At 39.9% G+C, this 18019-nt stretch overlaps 2 protein-coding genes across 2 annotated transcripts in view; one reads left to right on the top strand and one right to left on the bottom strand.

The window, feature by feature from the left end:
- Positions 1–919: 919 nt before the first annotated feature.
- tbc1d10c (TBC1 domain family, member 10C) lies at positions 920–16945 on the top strand. Its single transcript, XM_036568822.1, has 11 exons — positions 920–1033; positions 1314–1438; positions 5548–5644; positions 5803–5910; positions 6025–6131; positions 7575–7689; positions 9103–9168; positions 9254–9443; positions 10472–10632; positions 12459–13799; positions 13867–16945. Exons 2-11 carry the CDS (start codon positions 1317–1319, stop codon positions 16057–16059), a joined length of 4500 nt encoding a protein of 1499 aa, XP_036424715.1. The 5' UTR covers positions 920–1033; positions 1314–1316; the 3' UTR covers positions 16060–16945.
- The window catches only part of rad9a (RAD9 checkpoint clamp component A), an 11325-nt gene continuing 9437 nt past the window's right edge, over positions 16132–18019 (bottom strand). The window contains exons 10-11 of the mRNA XM_036568823.1: positions 16651–16858; positions 16132–16543 (exon numbers count right to left, since the gene is read on the bottom strand). Of these exons, the coding sequence (XP_036424716.1) occupies positions 16427–16543; positions 16651–16858 (325 nt within the window). The 3' untranslated portion in view covers positions 16132–16426. The remainder of the gene's footprint in view (positions 16544–16650; positions 16859–18019) is intronic.

Here is an 18019-nt window from a genome sequence, read left to right as displayed (position 1 = left end):
TAGACACCAGGCATCTTTTCTTTTTGTGCAACTGCTGGCCCAGAGATTGTTGTTGGGGGTCAGAATACACACTATGTTGCAGTACATGCTGGGGACTGTAGTGCATCTCAGAGTGAAACGGGCTAATAATAATAGAGAATTAAAATAATTTTGCGGACCGAATAGAACTGTGTCACGGGCCTGACTTGGCCTTGTGTTTGACACATGGGCTCTATTTTATCTGCCAATTACAATGCAACTTCTTAAAGGGGCATTCCACCAATCTTTACAGTGGTGGTGATAGGAACCAGAGATCACAATTCCTATAACACAATATAAACATTTTATTTACTATGAACAATGAAGAATGTTCTGAGTTTTAATATGTAATGTTAATAACTGTAAAATGGTGGTAAATCAAAATTATTTGAAAAATATTTACCTTAGGCATTGTTTTTCCTTACAATACCTTTCATGTAACTTTCTGGCTTTTAAAATCTTATTTCAGGCCACAACCTTTTCTCAAACCTATTATAAAGTAAGGTCTCAGGCATCAGGCAGTGTATAGATGACCTTTTCATGTAACAGCTTTCTGTGAGGGAACTATTAGAGCCATTAAACACTTCAGATGTTTGGTTCCCATCACCATCACTGTGAACAATTCTGACATTGTAAGATTCTCTAGAATTACACTTGCATTACACATCAAACCTTATCTTAACTATTTAAAATCAATGTAATTTCTCTTTAAGTAAAATATTAGATGCTGTTGAGTTTCTGTTTTCCTGTCAGACAATAACACACAGTGTTTTAAACATACAATTTATTTGCCCTTCCTTCGCATCTGATTACAATAAAGGACTGGTTTGATTTAGGACAAGTAGTGAAGATCACACATACACACACACACACACACACACACACACACACACACACAGACACAGACACACACAACCACACTCACACTTCCCTAGGGCGGAAGTCACATTCTCAGTTCTGTCTTCCCTTCCGTTGTAGCACAACTACACCTTTCAGTCAGACAGCACATCCAAAGGTAAGTTCCACAAAATCATCTTTGTCTTCATTTTCATTTCTTATATCTCAAACATGATCACTGTTCAACTTATATGGACACATACAGACTGACAGGAGAGGGAAAAGCATATGTGTCCTGCGTGACGAGCGGTTGAGGCTTGTGGTGTGTCGACATAAGCGATCATTTGCTCATCACATTAGTCATCAGACTCTAATACGCTGTAAGGCTGAGATGTAATGCGGTGGTACATGTTTAAGTGTGTGAGTTTACTGAACTTCTTTCTTTTGATCTCCCTCAGGTGATGTCTGGTCATTCGGAGCAGAAAGCAGATGAGCAGGGTACCCCTGACTTCCTGGGGCTTTCAGGGGCCGAAACTGATCGCTATGGATTCCTGCTGGGCAATGGAGATACACAAAGTCACAGGTCAGAGTTATAAACACAGATATTCAGCGCTCGCTCTGTTTGTGTTCAGGAGAGTTGCATGTACTGAAAAAATGTGCAGTTTGTATTTGGTTTTGACTCGATTCAAACGTATACACTGGTTTCATGTGTATAAATTATACTTTATTAGAAATTAAATTACTTTGGCAGCACAATTATTACCCAAAGTAAGTAACTAGACATCACTGTATTAATGTGGCAGTTTATTCCTGCCATACACTTTAGAATCAAGTTCAACTACAAAGCACTTTCTTAGGTGCTATTTTGAAGCCTGTTTGGAGAAGCTGCTGCAGGTTGAATAACTGCGTTGTTCTCAACCGTCACCTACAGCTCCTTTCTCTCTCAACATCCTGCCTCGTTACCATGGTAATCTGAACCCTGTCACAGTGTGGTTTCCTGTTTTGTGTGTGCGTCTCTGTACGTGTTTATTGTGGCACTAGTGCTTTATGCTGTGTGTGAAACTTCCATCTGAAGCACGGCAGTTGGATAGGCAGTGTGGACAGTGGACAGTGACCTCAGCGCTGTCATATGATAAAATACATCAACTACTTAAAACACCCACTGACACGTTGTGTCAGTGTGTTTGGTGTTTCTAGTAATCGCGGAATTGTGAAAGACGTCTGCATCAACAGTTGCATGCAGGGGTGGAGAGCACTGAAAATTCCACTGAAGTATTAGTGTTTCCTCTGAAAACAGCACCTCCTATGCACTGTGGAACAAAGTCAGTAAGAAACTAACTGTATCTTTTTTACACTTATTAAGTAACAAAAAAAGAAAAAAAAATCCAGGCCTACAGTTGTAGACCCTGCTAGAAAAACCAGCACAGACCAGCATGGCATGCTGTCCATAGAAAAACATTTATCTCCAAAATAGTAACTTCACAGGAGAAGGCAAAAATCTTCTTAACTTATAACGTAAGTTATTGTAAAGAGATTTTATTGTGAAGTGATTTTGGAGCATTTCTATTGGTCCATTCATCGTGAAATTTGCATACAATATAGAGAACAGCTGCCATGTTCAAATTATGTAGAAAAATGAAAATTAACAAAAATGTGGACATGTTTTTCTTTGGACAGTCACGATATGTTGTGTTTTGGATGCTGGTATACTGGTCAACCAGTAGACAGAGCTGGGTGATCAGCTAAACCAGTACCAGTCCAGCATAAACCAGTTTAGAGCAGCATGAAATACTACTTTGCAGGGATAATTGAGTGTGATCTAAAACTAGATACATACTTTTATAGCAAAGTGACTTTATGTTAGTGACGCCAATAGGCTGATGAGCTGTAACATGAGCTAAAAGCAGTATCAGCAGCTATCTTGAAGCCTGAATTATTGTCCCTACTGCCCAATGCCATGCAGTGCCAGAAACCACATAAGCAAGTCTCTTTGAGATTACTTAAGAACTTGATGTGGTCTGAGGCGAGTGTGTAATGATTTAGACATCACATTTGCTTGTTTGCATGATGCAATTTGCTAAGCAGGGTGAGTATAAGCAGAGACATTATGGGCCAGGAGAACGCAGCTATTTCCCAGGGATATATGCTCACTCAGTTCTTTATATGGTCTCATCCCTCATTATGATACATTAAGTAAACCTATGAAAGAGTTCCTAAGTTTATGGTTAGCCTCAGTGAGCTAATTAGCTAGCAAAGAAAACTAGCAAACAAAGCACTTTTTGTAAGTCGCTCTGGATTAGAGCGTCTGCTAAATGCTGTAAATGTAAATGTAACTCCGTAATGCAACATTTATTAGAACAAATGGCAACTTTAGTAATGTTTTGTTAATATTGCGATTAAGATTGTGTTAAATTAAAATCAGGAGTAAAAATATTTAAATCCTGCATATGGCTGAATAGATTCTCATTCTTGTTCACTGAAATGTACACAGATGATTTGGATTTCTATTTTCCAATGCTATTTACATAAATTATTTACAGATATTATGAATATGTATCAGAATATGTATGTTTGTAAATATATACTCAGAAATAAAGGTAGTAAACTGTCACTGGGATGGTTCCCTCAAGAGTACATCTCAGTACCTTTAGTCAGGGAACATAACTGTACCATAATCCACTGAAATGATATTTTCCAACTTGTACTGACTCCACACACCCCGTCTCGTCTCCAGCCTTTTCATTTTATTGTTCTGTTTTAAAACATTCGGTTATGAAAAGATACAAATATGTACTTTTCACTTGGAAAAACATATTTAAGGTTCACAATTGGACCTTAAAACCACTGTTGTACCTTTGAGGGCACATTTACATTGTTAGTGCCTTGATGAACGAAAAATGTACCTGCACAGAACCTTTATTTCTAACAGTGTAGTATCATAGTTTGGGTGATTTTTAATGTAGGGGAAACATGATTGGTGCGGCTTGGGGCTGAAACTTGGGGCCATCGAAATGTAGTGCTCTGGGAATATAAGGTTCCAAAGTCGCAAAGAGGGAACACTGTGCCTGGGGAACACTGTCTCCTAGACATGTTAGCAATCAAATAAAAGACCCTGGGATCCTGCTAACATAGGTTTGACCCGTTTTCCTGACCCTGAGAGGGTCTAAGCCTTGACTACATGAGGTTTTTAATAGTGAGCAGTTAACATTGCAGTTTAGTCCAAGACTAGGGTTAATCCATGTCCCTGAAACCAGCTCTATAAGAAGAGAAGGGCTATAAAAACTTTGGAGAAGTTCCAGTATTTGTTAGCTAAATTAGCCTCATAGCTCCAGTGCAAAACTCAAAAAGCTAATTATGAACTCCAAATGTCTTGGCTAAGTAAGGAAATGTGGGGGAAAAAGTGTAAAACTGATTTGTGTTGTACTTCTGAACTAGAACATGATCTAGAACTAGAAATATAAGATAAGAAATATGATCTCATTTACTTTTCATAGACCTACTTGAAATCAATGTGACCTAAGCCATTTTCTGATGTTTTTGAAATAAGTCTCTTTACACTTCATCAAAATATCTTCTCTGCAGATGGACTAACTCCTTTATTTTCTGAGCTTAGTGATATTCACTAAGGAAATATGTAAGATCCCCTCATGTTCTTATGTGCAATTGTAAAAGTCAAATTACACACTTTATTGATTTTCTAAGTGAAAATAAGTTAACACACCCTCTACAGAGGACACACCTAAATACGGCATTTATCTGCAAATTCTAGAGCTCAATGTCTTTTTATTTGCTGAATTGAACACATTGGGAAAAAAATGCACAGGCCACATTTTTTACTAAATGCACCTATGCACTAAAATATGCAGAAGTGTGTTCTCTGTAGACAATGTGTTCACTTATTTTCACTTATTTGGTGAAGTTTGGAGCCCAAACTGTTGCCCATGGCTGTAGCTCCCTTCTACAAATATCTCAGAAATGTTTCAGTAGTCTGTGCAGTGTCAGTGTTTTTCCCATTTCACTTTTGTCCTCTGTGGGGGAGTCCCCAAAGGATATTTCAAAAACTATATGAGCTGCAGTGCTGAAACCTGTTGTGCCATGTAGAGGACATCCTGGCCTTTCCAATGATAAAAAACATTTGTTGGGGTTCTGCCTTTTCAACATGGCTGCCATCTCAGCAACCACATTTTATGGGATTGAAAAGTTGACAAATATGCATTTATGATGCTGATGTTGCAGCAGGGTTTTGGTCTGATGCAGAATGTACAACCTCAACATAATTAATCTGCAACATCCTGTTGTCCACCATAAAGGACACTATACAAAAACACAAAAAATCATATTGATGTTTTATTTTCAGCCGATAGCCTTATTTTTTCAACTTAAAATTACTGAAATTCTCTTTATTTTTCTTGTTCTCAGGAGGATATTAGGCTCCTGTTTTCTCTTATAGTACTGGAGAGAGAATTCAGAAGTCAGTCATCCTTCATTAAAACAATACTGACTTATGCTTTATCTCTCCAGAAACAAAGAAAAGTTGATCTTATTAAAGACATTTTTCTTTTGGATAACATTAGTTGAAACCTTTGTACTTATATTTAGCTTGGAACTTAATAAAACTGCTTTATTTTATTACTAGCAAAAAGCACCGAAGAGCAGTAATATGACAATCATTTTGACTTGTGTCGTCTGCAGTGATGAACCTTGCCCTCAGTTGGTGAGACACCGTGAAATGAAATGGCTCGGCCTTATGAACCAGTGGGATCAGGTGCTCGAGAAGAAGAACAGTAAGGTGTGTGTGTGTGTGTGTGTGTATGTAGGTGAGAGTGCAAGAGAGGAAGAGAAAGAAAGACTTCATGCATTAACGAGATGAACCTTCCTTGCAAGTAACTGTTTAGTGATGCAAACAAACAAATGTCCACAACGCCCATTTCTCTTTTTTGGTTGCAGATCAAAGGACAGTGTCAGAAGGGCATTCCAGCATCCGTCAGGGCCAAGTGCTGGCCACTACTCTGTGGAGCTACACACAGGAAGGAAAAGAACCAAGAGCTCTACAAGGTGAGTCTGTGAGCGTGTGAGCAATGGAGCAAGTTGTAACCAGCTCTGCGGCCTACAGTGGTCTAATTAGGTTCTCATTTGGCTTGTTTTTGCTTATGTCCTTCTCTCTGCAAGACTCTGGACTCGGCCCCTGGTCAGCAGAGTTGGATTGATGTGATTAAGAGAGACACAGACAGGCAGTTTCCCTTCCACGAGATGTTCCTGAACAAAGACAGCCATGGGTAACGTTACCATCCCCTCTCTGTCTCCCACTTTCTTTCCTCTGCCTTTATGAACACCATGTGGATAGAAAATGCTTCAAACCTTTCAAAGTCACAGTGTTGATGAACGCATGTCGCACTGTTAAAAATGAAAGTCAGCTCAACTTAACATTACAAAGTAACTGATTACGCAGCTTTTCTTGAGTTAACTCACTCTAGAGTTCATTAGTTGAGTCAAAAGTTCTCGTAATTTTTTAGTTTTGCTTCTCAGTCAGGAAAATACCTTTTTTTTTCCGCAGTAGCTGGAACTCATTCCATCATGCAGTTTGTAATTCTCTCCTTTTGGGTGCTCACTTATGGATGGCTATGGCATCTCTGGTGTTCAAACTCACATTTTGTTCTTGGGGTGATGGCTTAGTCTGTTGTACCACTTGAAAACACCTGTTACTCACATTTTGTGTCCATAAATGTTTAATACTGTATAGAAAGTATTTGTTGTTTTACGTAGGGAGATCACATGTGGTGCAACTGTCTAATAATTCATCCCAACATCAGGAGCTCAGCAATGCCACAGATGCCCCTATCTGGAAGCCCAATAGCAGAAAATGTTTGATAGGATTGTTTGATGGAAAGAGACCCAGCTAGTGAATAAAACAGACAAATTCTAGTTTTTTATCTAAAAAAATTGGCAGAACTTTTGACTCAGCTAAGAAGTTTGGGTTGGGTGAACTGAAGTGTCCTTACATGTTATTTTAACTCATGAAACACTGTATAGTCAAAGACTTCTCAAATCTTACAGTGTGTAATTCTAAACTTTCATTTTGATACAGTTGTATGCAAAAGTTTGGACATACCCAGTTAAATTACATTTTGAAGATTTTCTAAGTGAAAATAAGTCGGCGCATCCTCTACAGAGAACACACTTCATGTGGCTTTTTTTTTTTTTGCAAATTTTACTCCATATTACTTTTCCATATTAGAAAAATTATAACACAAAATACAACTTGTGCCATGACTTTTGCACAGGCCACATTTTATGATTTTTAGATGTTAAATTCAGCAAAAACAAACTGAGCATTAAAATGTAGGATTGTTAACTTATTTTCACTTAGAAAACATGCAGTTTGATCAGGGGTGCACAAACTTTTGCATGCAACTGTAAATCTTTAATGAAAGCACTTAAACTGGATTGGCAACATTCATAAAAGTGCTAAGAAGTCTTTGAGTACAGTGATATTAATGCTTCTGAAACCCCTCAGTCTAAAGGGTACAATACACAATATACAGTTGTATATTATGTTTATTATATAACCACGTAATTACATTTAAATAGATACGTAATATAAATTGAGTGTGTAACAAATTACTATAACAACTTCAGGGATCAACCAGCAAACGATCATTCAAGCTGCGCTGAAGCTAATGTCTTCTGTTGTTTTTATCTGTCTGGTTTTGTCTGAGCAGTCAGCAGGGCCTGTTACGGGTTCTGAAGGCGTACACTCAGTTTCGGCCAGAGGAGGGCTACTGTCAGGCCCAGGGCCCCGTCGCAGCCGTGCTACTGATGAACATGCCCATGGAGGTACCAATCTACTGTAGAAAACATGTTTGACATTTTTGATGTGGATAGTCTGCATAGATTATGCAATTACATTAAAGGAATAGTTTTGAATAAATAATGATCTGAAGTTTGCTGCAAACCATATGACATGCTGTTGTCTATAAAAACGGACAAAAGTACAGTAGTATTAGCACGGAAAAACAGTAGTAGCATGTTTACGCATAAATTCTGTCCATAATTTTCATAGATAACAGCATGAAATAATGGCAGAAACCACATAAGCAAGTGGGATTATGGTTTAAGGCAAGAAGGCCAAGATGATTTAGGATCGAGTTTGGCAAAAAAATGTATTATACATGTTCCATACACCCCAGATGGAGTCGATCAGCCAAAACGTTTGGTGTCAAACTTTTTTTCTTTCTTTAGTTCAGAACTGAAACTACGAGGCTAACATTGCTAACAAACACTGGAAGTCAATAGTCACCCAAACTGTTTCCCTCAATACATTCCCAAAATCTCTCTCGACCTGCTGGAAATTGTTAGGTGAAATATGATCAACACATGCACAGAGATTTTGCATGGTAACTTTACTGAACGTGTCTCTCGCTAGTTTGGGATAGTTGTGTGACATCGGCAGAAAATTGGGGGTAACACAGCAGATCACCCTTCGACTTCTTTGTTGTGTTTTTGCAAAATGGAACCACTCATTTTCCTAAGTTTATTATTGTTTGATATGTCACACTCTTATAATAAGAAAGATTTAGTTATTACAGTGCTAACACTGCATACCTACGTAATGATGTTTTAAACACACCCTTGTGCTCCAGAATCAGTTTAAAGGCGGAACGGTATTAGAAAGTGTGAAGTTATGCGAATGATGATGTAGTTCAAATTTTAGCTTACATGTGTCAAGCCATGTTTTACTATAGCTAATAAACATAATTCAGAGCACGTATATGAAGATTTTGGTATTGGTATTCGTGGAAACGGTTTTGGTGACTATTTACTTTCAGTGTTTGTTAGCACCATTAGCGTGGCAGCTCCAGTTCTAAACTAAAGAAGTAAAACTTGAACACTGGACATATCTTGGTTGATCGACTGGATTTGGGGAAGTGCAAAGTCACATAAACTAGATATTTTGCGGAACTATACTGTAACAAAATGCATTTTAGTATGGTAATAATTTTCAATTACTTAGCTCTGTTAATTTTTAACAAAACTAAATGACATCAAACATTACTCGATAAACTACATGGGTACGTGGAAAATTGTGTAAACTTTATTTGTGGCTGAATTTTTCCTCTAATGCTAACGAAACAGGAACCAAATGACGGGTTTATAAATCGCTAACACAGAAGCTAACCTTCGCAGCTTGGGCTAGAGGACTGACAGAGATACCAATGTAAAAGTAACACTTATTCATCCCAATTCCAGGAGGCATTCTGGTGTTTGGTGCAGATCAGTGAACTCTACCTCCCTGGCTACTACAGCCCCCTGCTGGTAGGGCAGCGTTACTACAAGTTAGAGTACATGGGTAAAACTGTCACTGTTTTGACATTGCCTCTTCTTTCGTTTCACTTCGTAGGAAGGAGTATTGTTTGATGCCGCCGTTCTCTCAAGTGTTTTGAAAAGGACGTGTCCTGCTGCATACAAACACCTGCATAGTCAGGGGGTGGAGCCTCTCATGTTTGCTACTGATTGGTTGATGTGCCTATATAGTCGCCACCTTCCCTTCAACACATTACTCAGAGTCTGGGACCTTTTCTTCTGCTATGGTCAGTTTTTATGAATCCTGAGAGTGGGGTTTTCACAATGCAGGATTGGTTATGCATAGGCTGGCTAATGTCTGTGATACTGTTTTACCATAGATTTGATTGGTTTTCGCCTACAATGTATTTTCAAAACACAATTCAAGGCGGAGACGTACACGCAGGGCATTATGAGGCAAAATAGTCTCCAAACAAAGCTTTTAATATTTACTACTATTTTACCATCATCAATACTACATATAGAATCTCATGATCGCTTCTTGTTTTGGATAGTAAATGAAATGTTTGGCTACCCCTGGTTCCTATCACCACCACTGTAAAGAAATCAGTCAGTATTTTTTTCTACTATGAATCATTTCACATTAAACCACTGTGAATTTACTGTGACTTTATTTGCATCTCAATCGCTGAATTATACAAAAACTTTAAGCCAAAAGTGCCAAAAGTGTGGACTGTCCAATATTTCACATTATATTTCCTCCTGTTGGACAAGCTTGACCACTGACCTAAATGAATTGGCTCACTGACAAATCCTGCTTTGTGAAACACCCCTCTGCTCCAACTCAAGTGAAGTTAGACCAGAGCTTAACCTGCTTGTTCCTGAAAGAGGTTAAGATGGTTATTTAAGGGTTGCTTATTAAAGAAAACAGTTCTATATATAACCATGAACACTCAAGGAACCCTTTGCATGATTAACGGGTTCTTTGCATCATCGAAGCGTTCTTCAGACTGATGGAGAATTTGTTTTAGATGGTTCTGTACAGAACCAAAAAAGGTTCTTCTATTGTTACAGGCTTGACATTGTCACAACAAAAGAACCCTTTTTGGTTCTATAGAACATTTTTCAAAAAGGTTCTATATAGAATCATGTACAGCACATTTTCCATCAATCTGAAGAACCATATAGCGATGCAAAGAACATTTTAACTATGCAAAGGTTTTTTGAGTGTTCATGGTCCTTGAAGAACCATCATTGTGCGGCATGTGGGCATTACAGTATTTCTCTAACTTCTACGACTGTTTGTGCGTTTCAGGTGTGCGCGTGCTGTTTCAGGTCGCTGTAGTGCTGGTCCGGCGCTGTCTGGGCGAGGCTCGGCAGCGAAAGGAATGCGAGGGCCAGATGGAGACCCTGGAGCAATTGCGGGGTGTGAGGGGACGCGTCCAACATGAACCTGCTGATGCCTTCATTCAAGAGGTGAGCAACTTAGTCAGGACGCGAGCTTAAGTTGGGCTATCATTCACTCTTTCAGCAACATACTTACTACCCAGGTGATTTCCTTTGCTCAAGCCTCTGCATAAACTGTAATCTACGGACTTAATCTCATTCTGGGGAAGTGGACATCTATGTGTTAAGTTGCCACATACATAGCGTGCACCAGCAGTATTAACACCTTTTGGGAAGCAAAAAAGTTCTAAGCTAACTTTGTTGAATGTTTGTTTAGCAGCTTGATCTTACACTGAAAATAAGAGACAGAGACCCTTTCAGTGAAGTACAATAATTCAACCTAAAAAATACAGCACTGCCAAACTTACTGACCAGTCGAAACAGCAACTAAGTACAAGTTATTCATTTTTCAGCATCAGAAAAAAAAGGCAGTCCAATGAAAACCTTGTATCTCAATTCTTTGCTATTTTTACTTTTCTGCATCATTTAAGCTCAGCAGCTGTCCTTTACACTGTGTGGAAATTTCATGATGATTGGACCAATAGAAGTGCTCCAAAATTGCTTAGAATAAAATTTCTTTACAATAACTTGCATTAAAGGTAAGAGGGTTTCTGCCCTCTCCTGAAAAGTTACTATTTTGGAGATACTTGTTTTTCTTTGGACTGTGAGGACATTTAACTGGACATTCTATTGTTGTCTATCATTCTGTCATTCTATCTAAAAATGTCTTTATTATTACAGCTTCTATTCATTTCAAGATGCTTCTTTCAGCTTGTCAAAAAATCTGCAGGGATATTTTTCCACACTTACAAAGTCTAGTCTCAGAGGTTGGTTGCATTTTCTGCTCAAAAACACATTCAGTGATGTTGAGGTCTGGGCTCTGGGGTGGTCAGCCCATTGTTTAGAGAACTCCAGCTGCTTCATTTGACTTGCAAATATTTTTTTTTAAATGAGGGCTTCTTGACAGCTACACATCCTTTCAGACCCAGAAGTTCTTTTCACAGTGGAAGGATGGACAGAAACACCTGTGGATGTTTTCAGATCTGAAGCAGCTTGATTTTCTCCTCTCTCTCAGAGATAAAGCTTTAACTACTGTTTATCTGAGGTTACAGGTCAATGGTCTACCAGTTTGTCATGGTGACATTTTCTCTACACCTTTTAACTATTTTTCTGAACACCTGTTTTAGAAACTTCTGTATTCCACTTATTTTCCTTTAACTTATCCATTTCTTAATGCAATTGAATTATCTTGTATCTGATTTGCTCAGAAATGTCTTATGAAAAATGAGTAACTTGTACTTAATGGTGGTTTTGACAGGAAATGATATAAGTGAAGCGTGGTAGCCTCTGACTTTTGCACAGTACACTGTTATAAATAAAGGTTCTGTGCAGCTACATTCTTCATTCATCAAGGTACAAACAATGTAAAGTTTTTCTAGGTGAAAAAGTTCATATTTGTATCTTTTCATAACCGAATGTTTTAAAACAGAACAGTAAAATAAAAAGCCTAGAGGCGAGACGGGGTGTGTGGAGTCAGTACAGCTTAGAACATATCATTTCAGTGGATTATGGTTCAGTTATGTTCCCTGACTAAAGGTGCTGAGATGTACCCTTGAGGGTCCCACCCCAGTGAGAAGAGGGGTACTGCCTCAGTGACAGGCTCATACCTTTATTTCTGATAGTGCACTGTAGATTTAGATATAAAGTAGCATGTATATTTGCAGTAAATATTATATAATATTTTAGCCCGCCAGTATTTAGAAGCGTCTTGGCCTGCAAGAGGGTCTTTTCAACACTGGTAGCTGTATAATATACAGGATTGACAGTGCTAACATTTGTTCCATTTTCCGCCTCAGGTGTGTTCTGTTCCTCTGTCCTTGGGAGAGCTCCAGAGACGAACAGAGAAAGAGTTAGTGAAATGGAGGAAAGAGCGGCCGGGCTCTACCTTTGACCCTCGGCATCGCTGCCACGGATACCACATGGTCTGGGAGAAATGGAAGGAAAAGGAAAAGGAGAATGAGAAGAAGGAGAGACAGAGCGGGAACCTGACCGTGCCCCTGATGCGCTCGCACTCGTCCCTGTCTCCTGCGATTCTTCGGAAAAAATGGAGGAAGAGAGGGAGTAAAGCGGACGCGGAGGAGTGGGAGGGAGGGGGAAGGAGGTTCTCACAGGGAGTAAAAGAGGAGAGCAGTGATGGAGAGGAGAGGAGGAGGAGTGTGTGCAGTGCGGCTGGAGAGTTTAGATTCAAGACGGACAGCATGACACGCGAGACTGGCACGCGGTTCAAGAAAGATTGCAACAACGTTGCACAGCATGGAAACCTGGACACGTGGTCCAGCTCTGAACTGTCAGATCACAGTGCGCCTGTGTTTGAGGAAGAGGAGAATGACCCACCAGAAAATGTGATGGATTGCGATAGACATGATCAGCCAACGGCATCAGAAAAGGATTTACAAACAGAAAGGAGTCGAGAGGAAACCGAAACACAAACAGCTACTCCTCAGTCACAGGACAGCATACAGACACAGCAAGACAAAGAAAAAGAAGGACCCTCGATAGACAGCAACAAACAGGACAAGGAGGCGCTATCACATCCAGAGGAAAACGAAACACCACAGGTGGAGGAACCACAAACTTCTCAGCAAGAAGACGAAACACACATCACGATAGATCAACACAAGGAGGAAACCCAGATAAACAGCAGCGACCAGGAAGATCAAGTGGAAGTGAAAATCAGTGAACAGGAAGGGGCGTTACAGGTGAACAGTCCTCAGGCAGCAGAAATGGAAGAAAACAGAAACATACCAGAAGAGGAAACTGACATTAATAGAAGTCATCAAGAAAAGGAAATAAGGCTGAATGTGGAATCACAGGTGAGCTGCACTCAGCAGGCAGCAGAAACTGAGGGAAATGGTAAATTAGAAGAAGAGGAAATAGAGGTCAATAGATGTAAACAGGAACAGGAAATACAGATAAACATAAATGAACAGCAGGATGAAATACAGAAGGATGCCAGTGAACAGGAAAAGGAAACAGAGATACATAGAAAAGAACAGAATGAGGAAATACACCTAGGCAGCGGTAAACAAGGAGAGGAAATACACATAGACAGCTGTGAACAAGAAGAGAGAACACACCAGGACAGTGGTAAACAAGAAGAGGAAATACACCTGGACAGTGGTAAACAAGAAGAGGAAATACAACAGTGGTAAACAAGAGAGATACACGCAGTGGAAACAAGAGGGAAAACGAAACAAGAGGGAAATACACCTGGACAGTGGTAAACAAGAAGAGGAAACACTCCAGGACAGTGGTAAACAAGAAGAGGAAACACTCCAGGACAGTGGTAAACAAGAAGAGGAAACACTCCAGGACAGTGGTAAACAAGAAGAGGAAATACACCTGGACAGTGGTAAACAAGAAGAGGAAACACACCTGGACAGTGGTAAACAAGAAGAGGAAACACACCTGGACAGTGGTAAACAAGATGAGGAAACACACCTGGACAGTGGTAAACAAGAAGAGGAAACACACCTGGACAGTGGTAAACAAGAAGAGGAAACACACCTGGACAGTGGTAAACAAGATGAGGAAACACACCTGGACAGTGGTAAACAAGAAGAGAGAACACACCTGGACAGTGGTAAACAAGAAGAGGAAACACTCCAGGACAGTGGTAAACAAGAAGAGGAAATACACCTGGACACCTGTAAACAGAATGTGAAAATACATCTGGACAGCATTAAACAGGAAGAGGAAAGAGACATAGACAACAAAATACAGGAAGAGCAAATTCATCTAAACAGCAGTAAACAAGATGAGGAAACAGAGATTCATAGCATAAACCAGGAAGAGGAAGTACACCTAAAAGAGGTGACAGAGCTGGGCAGCCATGGTCAGGAAGTGCTGAAAAGCAATGAGCAAGAAAAGGAAAGTCAGGTAAACAGCAGTGAACAGGAAGAGGATGTGCATACCACAAGCAAGCAAGAAGACTGTCAAGCCACAAGCAGCAATGAGGAAGAAAAAACCCCAAAATGTCTCACACTTGAACTAGACGCACCTGAAGAAGAGCAGAAAAATCAAGATGCTGAAGAAGCAAATACAGGGCAGCAAGTCCTGGAGACACAAACGTCTGAAGAGCAAGAGAACCTGCCTTTACAAACTCAGGACGAAGATATTCAAAAGGAAGAGATGGGGCTGGAAAGCAAGAAGGAGGATGAAGAGATTCGGCAAGAGCAGGTCGCTGAAAGTGAGCTTTCCAAGGAGACGGAGAAGGACGTAGAGATAACTGACAAACCAGGGGAGTCTGAGGAACCGAGTGAGGAAGCAGTCATTGCTGAGGAAGAGATAGTGGATGAAGGAAAGAATGAGGACAGAAATAGCAACCATCAGTCAGCAGAGAACGAAGAGACGTTACAAACAGTGGAAATGGACCATTCTGGAACAGCAGAGTCTTCTCAGGTGGTGGGATGTCCTCCTCAGACAGATAATGTCTCAGACGTGGAAGCTGGTCACACAGTAGATGAAGATACGTCACATACAGTGTCAGCATCATCTTCAACCTTCATACATGTTCAACAAGAGACAGAACTTGAACCTTCTGGAACCCCAGAGTCTTCTCAGGTGGTGGAACCTTCCCCACAGGTGGAAAACTTGGAGGTTAAGACAGTTCCTGAGGTCCAACCCGGCATCCCTGAGCACTGTGAAGTTAGCACAACTGGCAACCCTGAACCTCAGCAGCCAGCTGACATTACAGTGGCTGGAGACATGCAAATGCAAAATGACCCTGTTTCAGATCAATCGCAGTCAGCAACCCCAGCAAACCTTCCAAAACCTGCATCCTCAAACCCTCACCCTCTTCTCCGCCTACGCAGGTCCTCTAGCTCTCACACCTCCTATCCCACAATCCTCTCCGAGGACACCTTCAGGGACCCACACCAAAGTGATGAGCAGGACAACAGCACACACACAGAAACTTCAAAGGCAGACAATGTGACGTCTACAAAAGACCTCCCGCAGCAAGCGCAGACACCAGAAGCAGCTGCAGCGAAAGATACACACCAGAGCAAAACTCACACTCTTCCACAGCAAGGCAAACCCAAGCGCAGGGGTCTGTTCCAGCGCTTCAGAGGCGAGACACCTCCCAAATCCCCCGTCCCGAAAATCCTCATCCAGGACTTCAGCGAGGGCGAGGAGAAGCTGAGCTCTAAAGAGAGGAGGCGGCGGCGGAGGGAGAAGGAGCGGAAAGAGAAGGAAGAGGAGAAGGAGAGGAAGAAAAGGGAGAAAGAACTGGAAAAGGAGAAGGAGAAAGAGAGGAAAAAGCCTCAGACAAGAGGGAAGAGCTTCCAGGTGCTCAGCAAGAAGAGTGACGATAGTGACGCTGGGCAGGGAAGCAGTGGTTCTCAGACACTGAGGTCTAAAAGGAACTCTGCACCACACTCAGAAAGTTACTTCTGACTGAAGAACGCAATGAAATTTTATCTTTCACTCTCAAACACAGCGCTACCAAAAAGCTCTTGATTACAGAGATGTGGCTGTAAATCTTTAATGACAGCTCAGTGCAATGATCTGGGGGTGACGTGTTGGTTTCATCACTGATCCAGCTTTTAAAAAACATTAGCAGTTTCAAACGTTTCAAAGAACAATAAAAAGGCAAGATTAGATTTCCACACAGATGGTTAAGTCTCTGTTTGTAGAGGCTTTGGAAGATTCTGTCCCCGTTATACAAACGTTCTTTTTCCATTATCTATTGTAAATGGTCCTTCCCTCTTTTCTTGCGACTGTAACATATCCTTTCCGCGTGCATTTCTACCGGCCGTCATGATCATTCCTCCTGTCTCTCGTCCTCGCTGTCGCTTGCGAGCACTTCCTGGCTCTGCACCGTCTGATTGGTCAACTGGGAGGATACAGGCAGCACGGAGCCAAAGAAAAGTGAACAGAACTGAAAACAAAAAATGAGTGCTTGATAAGTAAAAGCAATGTTTGCGGGTCAGATATATTTGCCTTTTTTTTTCTTCGAATAATTCATTAGCCTTTTTTTTTTTTAACCTTTTTATTGGGCGGTCTGTCAAGTGACTCTTCCTCCTCTTCTTCGTCGTCATCTCCCTCACTGGGCAACCGTGCCCTGTGATTGGTAGAACAAGATGCCGTGACAGGCTCATGAGACGGCCCAGCAAGATCACTGGTCTCCATGGCGATAAGATATGAGTCCATATCATCACTCATGAAGTCGTCTGGTTCGGGCTGGGCCTGGGGTCTGAGAGAGAGAAGAACAGAGCACGCTCAACCTCAACACCACTGTTTACACTGACAATAATAGGCAAATAAATGTTCAGTGCATTAACTATAAGAATGCTGTAGTTAATCATGATTTATTACACTCAAAATCATTCAAATTCATTAAAAATGTGACCATATAACGACCTGTATACTTGTGCTAGATGTTACAGCTAGGGTTAAGTTTACAGGTAAATTTAACATATTAAAAAAATAATAAAACATAAATGTGGATGGTGCAAAAGATTTATTTATTTATTTTATGTTTTATTTTTCCCCCAATATGTTAAACATAGCAAAAACGTAGAAAAAGTGCATTAAAAGTTGCAGAAAAAAATGTCTTATTTAAGTTTGTTCCCAGTAGAGGATGGGCTAATTTATTTTTACTTAGAAAATCGACAAAACATGTCATTTCATTCTAATTAAATGGGTTCTAGATATTAGTTAGGGTTGCTAAAATGTAAAAAAAAGAATCAATAAAACATTTAGAACAAATAAATGTATGAATATATTTTACGCTTGTTTTTTATTATTCACAATAATATGAATTCACTCAAGAAGACTGTTAAGAATTTTAATGCATTAATTACGGTGAACTAATTCATAAACTTGGGTCATTCTACAGAAAAGTCCACTTTTCTGTCTCTCCATAGGAGTCACTGGTGTTACTGATCCTCATTGGTGTTACACATTAGAAAGGTAACACCAGAGAGATTTTTAATGAAAAATGCTTTTTATAAAATGGCTGCTACAGAGCATTAAACCACATATTGTCAATCATGGAATATCCACTAAAATACATAATTTAATTCATTTGTATTCTATTTTTTCCACAATTACCTAATAATAAAGTGGGTCACACCAGTGACTTCAACTAAAAGCTTCATATGAAATCATGAGCTAAATGAGAACATTTCTGATAACTGAAAAGACACAGTGGACTTACTGTGTGCTTTTTTCATAGATCTTCAGAAAACAGATAAAAGGAAATCAAGTGATGTCATCAGTGTGATTTTTATTTCAAAATAATGGTAACACCAGTGGGGGGACCATAACTTTCATTATATATTTTAGAATATTTATTTGGCGTTTGTTTTCTTTATGTCATTTAATTTGTATATTTTCATAGTCATGTATAAAT

The sequence above is a fragment of the Colossoma macropomum genome, unplaced genomic scaffold (assembly GCF_904425465.1).
Source record: "Colossoma macropomum unplaced genomic scaffold, Colossoma_macropomum, whole genome shotgun sequence".
Taxonomy (NCBI): Eukaryota; Metazoa; Chordata; class Actinopteri; order Characiformes; family Serrasalmidae; genus Colossoma; species Colossoma macropomum.
This window is presented reverse-complemented; position numbering and strand designations above follow the sequence as displayed.